This window comes from Physcomitrium patens, chromosome 15 (genome assembly GCF_059467195.1).
Source record: "Physcomitrium patens ecotype Gransden chromosome 15, ASM5946719v1, whole genome shotgun sequence".
Taxonomy (NCBI): Eukaryota; Viridiplantae; Streptophyta; class Bryopsida; order Funariales; family Funariaceae; genus Physcomitrium; species Physcomitrium patens.
This window is the reverse complement of record NC_143424.1, coordinates 2750946-2760283: the sequence shown is the minus strand read 5'-3', so window position 1 is coordinate 2760283 and position 9338 is coordinate 2750946. Positions and strand designations below refer to the sequence as shown.

Sequence of the window (9338 nt, the reverse complement as noted above, 5' to 3'; positions counted from 1 at the left end):
TCAAACCATCGAAGACGCGATGTGTCGCTCAGATTGGTCAAAATGAAAAACTGCTATTGACGAGGAGTATGCCTCTTTGCCTAAGAAGAAAGTCTTTAGTCTAATTGTAGACACTCTTACATCTCGTCTTGTGGGATATAAAATGGTATTAATATACAAGAAAGATGCTCAATGCCAAATAACCCACTATAAAGCTCATCTTATTGTTCAAGGATTTACTCAACGTTTTGGCATTGATTATGAATCCATGTATTCTCCAGTCATGGATTCAATTACATTTCAATATATTATTGGAATGACAATTCATGCCACCCTTGAGATGCATCTGATGGATGTAGTACCTGCATATCTATATGGTTCTTATGATGCAAATATTTATATCAAAGTTCCACCTGGCTTAGAAATAGGAATTCCAAATCAACCCGCTGTCGTGTTGTAACACGAGTATACTGTGAAAATATAAAGGAAGAGGATTTTTATTAATGTTCAGTTACCTCGAATATTGGGAGCAACGACCAATTCCAGTGCAAATACTGAGAGGCTAGGTTCAGTCACCTCGTTACAGTCAGCCGGGGCATACTGAAATGCTCCATTCGATTCCAATAACGGGAGTCAGCAGGAAGGGAAAGGACCAATTCACACGACGGGTGAGCCTGGTTCGAAGAGCCAATTGGATCCAATTTCAAGAATTCAATCCGGGTCCTCTTACCCAATATGAGACCTGAATTGGTCGGGCAATCCAATGCAGTCTAATTATGGGAAAATCCAGGTCTTACTACGGGCCTCAGCCAATCTGACGCGAAGGACTAATTTGATCCAATTACTGGAACATCCGGGTCTTACTACGGGCCTCTTATCCAATATGAGACCTGAATTGGTCGGGCGACTCAATGTTGTCCCGATTACGGGGCTCCAATTCCGTTTCAGGCTGTTCCATCCTTTGTGCTATTCCGGGGACGTCCTTTCGGTAAAAGGATCTCTTAAAGGTAAAAACGGAGGAGAAAGCTCTGACGACGGAGCCAATTCTGGATCCAAGACGGAAAGAGCCAATTCCGGATCCAAGACTAAAGATTGAAGAAATTCAGAGGCTAGGGTTTGAAAGAGGGGAGAATTAGAGTTAAAGGGGAGGAAGGTTAAGAAATGAGGGGGGGGGGGGTTTCAGATTGGGTTTTTTGGATCGAAGAGCTAGCTTCAAGCTCTTTTCAAGGTCACTACGTTGGTTTCATTAGGGTTTGTGAGGGGAGAGCAATCGTTACTCAAAGTCAGTGTTTTTTTTGGTGTTTCGGATTTTTTATAAAACATTGATGGTTTGCATTCTCAATCGGTTTGTGCAAGTCGTGTGGCATCTATGGGTCAAAATTTGGTATTGTCTGGATAGTTGGGTGTGCTAAGTGTATACCAAAATTTGTGTTAATCTAACGATGCAATCAAGAGATATCTGGGTTTTAGTACAAAGGGTTGTCGGAAGTTGGCAGTCTAGGGTTGGATAGGGTTTCTATGATATCTAAAGATCTACTAGTTGGATTGACGTAATTTTTGGCTTGGTAATAGAAGATTTGGAGATCAAGTGGCTATTCAATTTTGAGCTGGAGTTAACAGTTGACAAAGGAGAAATCACTTCTGGAGTTTCTACATCAAAATTCAAGGTTGCGGCCGAGTGTCATCAGTGCGGTTTTTGGACGTTTTCTTGCAATTTGTAAGTTGGGTTGGGCTGAAATTTTTTGAGCATATAGAAGGCTTATACTAGTATTTGGGTGCAAAATTTCACACTAAGTGGACGGTTGGATCAAAAGTTACAGCTTGTCAAAGCTCACTGGCTAGGATTAGGGCCTGTTAAGAAAAACAAAAACAACTTAATTATAAAAGAAATAAAGCAATTGGAATATTGTATGGTTAAAATGACTATGAGGAGTGTTTTTAAATACTTGGAAATTGATATTTTAATTATATTCTTCATACATGGATAAAATCTATTAGGGTTTCTTTGTTATTTCCAAAAACAACTATACCTTCCACAGCCAGATATCCAGTGTATTCTCGAACAAGACAACACGTTATACGATACCGCTCCAGAAAAATATTGTGGTATTAAATTATGTAAGGCCTTGTATGGTTTAAAACAATCCGCACAAATGTGGTGTCAACGTCTTTGAGATTATTTATTTACAAATAATTTTATAAGTGATCCACTAATCCCTTATTTGTTTATCAAACGAGATAAAACTGGTTTTGTGATCATCGCTGTATATGTTGATGATCTTAACCTAGTGGGCACTACATCTGCATGTGTTACAGCTACAAACCTACTTATATGTGAATTTGAGATGAAAATGCTAGGAAAAATAACTTTCTGCATTGGTCTTTAGATTATGCATCTTAGAGATGGTAGCATTTTTTTCTACCAATTAACGTATATTAGACGAATCTTGCAAAGATTCAATATGATTGATGCTTATCCATTGTCCACACCAATGGTTGGACGTGGTCGTAATGGTCATGATCCATACCGTCCATGCGAGGAGGAGGAGGAAATATTAGGAGACCAATATCTATACCTCGCAGCGGTTGGAGCACTTATGTATTTAGCTACATCTACAAGACCAGATATTGCATTTGCAGTTAGTGTTCATGCAAGACATAGTGCACGTCCAACACTACGACATTGGAATGGCATCAAATATTTATTATATTATTTAAAAAATACTGAAGACTTGGGATTATATTATACAAAATCTAAAAATTCAAAATTGGTTGGATATTGTGATGCAGGATATATCTCTGATATTGCAATAGCTAAATCTCAAACAAGATATGTATTTTTAAGACATGGAGCTGCAATATCATGGAAATCAGTGAAACAAACAATAACTGCAACTTCATCCAACCATGCAGAAATTATTGCCTTACATGAAGCATCTCAAGAATGTATTTGGTTGCGATCAATTGATAAATTCATTCAAACAACCTGTGGATTTTCATATGATGATTTTCCAACTATCTTGCATGAAGATAATAGTGCTTGTATTGCACAGATGCAAGTTGGTTTCATTAAAGGCAACAGGACAAAGCATATTGATCCAAAGTATTTTAGTTATACTCATGACTTTATTACTGATCAAGCACTTATAATTAAGAAAATTGAATCTACAAATAACCTTGCTGATCTCTTCACCAAAGCTCTCCCATTAAGCAACCATCGTCAACTTACTTATGGCATTGGTATGCAGCAACTTGCTTTTCTTGAATATGAAAGTTAATGAGCTCTTTAAATAATTAAAGAAAATGATGTTGTACTCTTTTTCCTTCATCTATGGTTTTGTTCTTAAATAAAATAAGGTTTTCCTAGATAAGGTTTTAATGAGGCAACAATTCTTGATCTTGCAAGATCACAAAAAAGTATAGATCATAATTCTATACAAATTTTATATTATGTAAATATTATGATGAGCGAAGAAGAGTGTTGAGATCATTAAATGTAGCCAACGCTCTCCATAATATTTATTGTAGAATACAATAATTACTATAGCTATAGTATTTAGAGTCTAGTGGAGAAGTACTGTTTATCCTCTCCTCTTTTCTCTTTTTGTATACAAGACAACCAGATCAATAGAATTGTGTGTGTGAAGCTCTCTCTCCTTAGAAACCTTCTTGTGTGTATGACTTACTACTACTCTTGTGTGTGTGTATGACTTACCATTACTCTTGTATCTTTCTAAACATTCTCAACAGTTTGCATGTATTGTATTGGATTGTATTGTTGGTCCAAAGATGATGAATGTAGGTGGAATATCATATTTGAGGAGATTGTGTTTTATTTTATTCATGCAATTATATTAGAAGTAGCATCTAGTATAATGTTTGTATTAGTGAAATGGTAGACGTTGCAAGTGTGAAAAAAATTGGATTTCTCTGAAGATTTTTTTAAGATTTTAAAATAAATAAAGTAAATTTTAAATTCTAATTCTAATTCTAATTCTAATTATTTTTTTATAGGAATAAGACACTTTTATTCAGTTGAAAATATCACATACATGTTAGTTTGTTTAAGAAAATAAAATAAAATAAATAAATAATATTCTATATATATATATATATATATATAAACAATATTAATATTTGGATTCAATCCCAAGACTTCTAATAGCACAATATATTCATTTAGACATGTTTCATGGCTAATTATTGTTGTTGTTGTTGTTGTTATTATTATTATTATTGCTACTATTCTTTCAAAAAAAATTAAAATATTATAGTAAGGATCTTGCCACCTCCTACAATCTAAACATTTTCTTGCAGATAATTTTCCATAGTGTAAAGCCAATCAATATAATCTTGTAATTTTTTTAAAAAAATATAAAAATCATATAATACTATTGTAGGAATATTTAAATTTAGTACTAATTTCATTTTACTTATGGTTTGTTAAAAGTTAGAATTTTTTAGATTTGCCTATATATTTGATTGAATCTATATTTTATAAAAATTAAATATAAAATTAATTCAAATATCACTAAAATTAGATAAAAAGAGAAACTATAATATTTTTTATTTTTTATAACTAACATAAATTATAGAATTTTAAATCACAAATATACATATAAAAAGTATTAAAATTAATTATATTATGGTTTTCAGAATTAGCTTTTTGGAATCAAAAAATTACAAAATAATACTTAAACCATATAATTATAAAGAAGAACATAAGCTAGTTATTACAAAGACTAGTAGCTTTTCAAAGATGGCATAAATTAATAAGATATCATAAAATGTAGTGACTACACTTGGACAATTTCATTAAAAAGATATGTTTCTTTTAAGTAGCACACATATTAGAAACTTCTTAAGTAATTACTTAGAATATTTTTTTATTTTTTCAATTTATATATATATATATATATATATATACGTGTGTGTGTGTGTGTGTGTGTACATACATAATATGATTTAATTTTTAATTTTCACTACTAATCTATTGTAATTTTTTTTTATTTGTGTTTAAGAAAAATTTACTTTATTATCACTGTTAGTTATATTTATTTGTGTTAAATTAATTTGACCTTAAAGAAATAAAATCACTTTTGTATTTTGTAAATAATTTTTGTGTTTAATAATATATTTAATATAAAGCTGCATAAATTTTCTAAAGATGTGATTATAACTTATACCAAATAAAAATATCTTTATGCTAGTTAAATGGCTCTAAAGTATAATAATATAATAAATAGTGAAAGTTATTTAATTTTAAAAAAATCTCATATTCTTTTACTAATTTCTTTCAATTAAAGATTATAAAATTAAAGAGAAGAAATAAATGTATGAAAATATATCAGTTATATCTTATCATATACATGTATAAGATGTAAAATAAAGTAAAAAACAAAAATAAAAAATAAAAATAAAAATCGTTAATTTTAATATACATATAAATAGTTTATATTTTGTAATCATTTTTTAAAAGCCGTCTTGTTTGCTAAAATAATAAATTAATTCTAAATGCACTAAGCCACCAACACAATTACAACAAATTTTTATACATTATAATGTGGTTTGTTCAAAAAACATTTATTTAACCAAATTAAAGTTATGAATTTTTAAATAATATTAAATAGAAATGTTTTTTGGAGCTATAATTCATTAATATTATTTTTGTTCAAGTTTTGAGAAAATGAATAGAAAAATCTATTGCTTTAAGATATGAACACAACTATGTGAATACCAAATGCTCACTTAAGCATCAAGAATTGTGAGAGCTTTGCTAAGTCACAGATGTCTTAGGTGATTTGAGTTTTGAGAAATAAGAAACAGTTGACATTTTTGAGAAATTTGTGAGCATGGTTTAGGGCTTAGGGGACATGTAAATCTACATGCTGTACATGCGTTTAGAAAATTTGAACAACATTCTGGTAAGCTTGGAATTATTATTTCATTTTAGATTTGGTAAATGAGAATCATAAGTAAAACTTTCAAAAAAATAGAAAAACAATCCAAGATTTAATAATATATGATAATTATAATTTTTTTCAGTTAATCACTTTGTATTTTTTTAAAAGAATTACAATATAAGAGTTCTATTAGTGAAAAATTCATCTTGGTCTCGTTTCACCCTAATACATTTTTATCTGTTAAGACCATTGTAAAATCGAAAACAGAAATTGATTTAGAATTGACTTATTCGGTTGAGTTATTATTGACATTACTTAATGCTATGCACGTCATTCTGGTTTAGCAAGTAAAGTATTTCCTTCTTGCAATCGTCGAATAGATGTCTGCCTCAAGGACTGAACAGCACCGTTTCGAGACTACGCGAAGTACATAGAAAAGACAAAACTAAAAGAGTGTTGAATAAAAACGGCACCCTGCAGATAAACCGGAGATAGGAGACAGTTGAGTCGAAGATATTACGCCTGATATGAAGAAAACGACCTTCAAAAGGTCGATATTATGATCAATTTAGGGGAGGATATTGTCCAATCAAATGAGATAGTTACAACAAATTACCAACTCATCTATTTGCGATCCTAAAAATGCAGGGTAGGATACCCATTCTCAATTCTTGAAACAGCCCCCAGCTAAGAAATGTCAAACCAAAAAATATAAAACCTAAGAAAGGGGGTCATTTACACTTAATCCACTTCCTCCATCTTGGAGCCCTCCTCCTCGACATCAGCCTCCAACGCTGGCATGTCTGCGTCAGCATCCGTGGCGTCATCATCGATGCTCAGACCCAACTTCAACATCCGGTGGATTCTGTTGCCGAATGTGTTAGGTTCCTCCAAACTGAACCCTGAAGTCAACAACGCAGTCTCGAACAACAACAATACCAAATCCTTCACACTCTTATCGTTCTTGTCTGCCTCGGCCCTCTTCCGCAATTCCTCCATGATCTGATTGTCTGGGTTGATCTCCATGGTCTTCTTCGAAGACATGTAGCTCGACATGCTGCTGTCGCGCAGTGCCTGGGCCTTCATGATCCTCTCCATGTTCGCCGACCATCCGTACTCACCCGTCACAAGCACGCAAGGAGAGTCCACAATTCTGTCCGACACCACAACCTTCTCGACCTTGTCACCCAGAATGTCCTTCATGGTCTTGCACAAAGTCTCGAACTGGGCCTTCTTCTCTTCCTTTTTCTTCTTTTCCTCCTCAGTTTCCTCCAATACCAACCCTTCTTTCGTGGCCGACACCAGCTTCTTCCCGTCGTACTCCTTCAATTGTCCCACTGCGTACTCATCGATAGCATCCACCATGTACAGCACCTCGTACCCTCTCCTCTTCAGCTTTTCCAAAAATGGAGAGTTCTCGACTGCTTTCTTACTCTCTCCGGTGATGTAGTAGATGTCGTTCTGTCCCTCCTTCATCCGGGTTACATAGTCCTTGAGACTTGTCATCTCATCCCCGCTCTTCGTCGAGTGGTACCTCAGCAAGTCTGCCAGCTTCGTTCTGTTCGTGCTGTCCTCGTGGATACCCAACTTCAAGTTCTTCGAAAACGACTCGTAGAACTTCTGGTAATCCTCCTTGTTCTCGGCGATCTCTGCGAACATTTCCATGCATTTCTTCACCAAGTTCTTCCTGATCACTTTCAGAATCTTGCTCTGCTGCAATGTTTCACGAGAGATGTTCAAAGGAAGATCTTCCGAATCCACCACTCCCTTCACGAAACCCAAGTATTCCGGAATCAAATCTTCACAGTTGTCCATAATGAATACCCTCCTCACGTACAGCTTGATGTTGTTCTGCTTCTTCCTAGAATCGAACAAATCGAAGGGGGCCCTTTTCGGCACAAAGATCACCGACTTAAACTCCAGCTGTCCCTCGACAGAGAAGTGCTTCACAGCCAAGTGCTCCTCCCAGTCGTTCGACAAACTCTTGTAGAACGACGAATACTCATCCTTCGTGACATCCTCCGGCTTCCGCATCCAGATAGGCTTCTGCTTGTTCATCAAAGCCCATTCGTGCGAAACCTCCTTAACCTTTTTTTTCTTCTTGTCCTTCTCTTTCTCCTCATCAATCTCCTCAATCTTCCCCTCCTCTTCCTTCTTATCCTCCTCTTCTTCATCATCAGAAACTTCCTTCTCAGTAGTCTTCTCTGTCCATAGTGAGATTGGGTAACTGATGAACTCGGAGTGCTTCTTCACCAAATCCTTCAGCCTCCTCTCTTCCAGGTACTCCAACTGGTCCTCCTTCAGATACAACTTAATGTGTGTACCGCGCCCCAACTGCTCACCAGTGGTGTCTCGGGTGATAGTGAAAGATCCTCCAGCTTGAGATTCCCAGATGTACTGCTCGTCATCATTGTGCTTGGATGTAACTACAACCTTGTCGGCGACAAGATATGCTGAGTAGAAACCTACACCAAACTGACCGATCATGCTTACGTCCGCTCCGGCAGAGAGAGCCTCCATGAACTCCTTAGTACCGGATCGGGCGATGGTTCCCAAGTTGTTAACCATATCAGCCTTAGTCATACCAATGCCACTGTCGATAATACTCAGGGTATTGTTCGCCTTGTCGGGAATGATATGGATGAAGAGCTCTGGCTGGCCATCGAGCTTGCTCTTGTCTGTCAGTGACTCGAAGCGGATCTTGTCCAGGGCCTAAACATAAGACAAATACAGTTCAGGGGATGGCAACAACACTCAACACCCTTTCAAACACGTAGACACATCACGGCACATTTCAAAGTAAACCTACACATAGCTTTCCGACTCTATAAGGCCGCGTTGTATGATCACCTTTTTCATGTACGCACGTCGCTTGCGGAAGGAAGCATTCAAAGCATGACACAACTGCCACAGAAGACGAGGAACCCAGAGACAAGCGACCAAGCATAAGGAAAAAAAAGTTCCATGGATACTTACATCGGATGAGTTACTGATCAACTCTCGTAAGAAAATTTCTTTGTTGCTGTAGAAGGTGTTGATAATCAAACTCAGCAACTGATTAATCTCTGCCTGGAAGGCGAAGGTCTCCACTTGCGCATCACCGTCGGCCATCTTCACGGTCGCAGACAACACCCAACCGTTCCAACGAAAACTATCACAGAGATGAACCTCTCAAACCTTCAAAAACTAAAATAAAACTCGAAGGAAACACGCTACAAAGTGGATCAGTTGGTTAAACCCTAAAAGAGACTCCACAGTCGTGTCGAAAAATTCCGGTGCAGCAAAGTGAGTGCAGAGCTGCGTTCGGCGAGAGACGGAGTGCTTCGGCCAGGGTTACATGCTTTCATACCAGAACGAAGGCCCAGTGGACGCTTCCAGACGTCTATAGCGCGCCGTCAGATGCATACAGCCCACGGCTGGGATCCATGGCTCGGCCCTTCTCGAGCCTTCCTCGCC

At 36.2% G+C, this 9338-nt stretch overlaps 1 protein-coding gene across 1 annotated transcript; it reads right to left on the bottom strand.

The window, feature by feature from the left end:
- Positions 1-6410: 6410 nt before the first annotated feature.
- On the bottom strand, positions 6411-9185 carry LOC112292536 (heat shock protein 90-2). Its single transcript, XM_024541114.3, has 2 exons — positions 8859-9185; positions 6411-8594 (listed from the first exon to the last, which is right to left on the bottom strand). The coding sequence occupies exons 1-2, from the start codon at positions 8991-8993 to the stop codon at positions 6624-6626; spliced, it is 2106 nt and encodes a 701-aa protein (XP_024396882.1). The 5' UTR covers positions 8994-9185; the 3' UTR covers positions 6411-6623.
- Between the last annotated feature and the right edge of the window lie 153 nt (positions 9186-9338).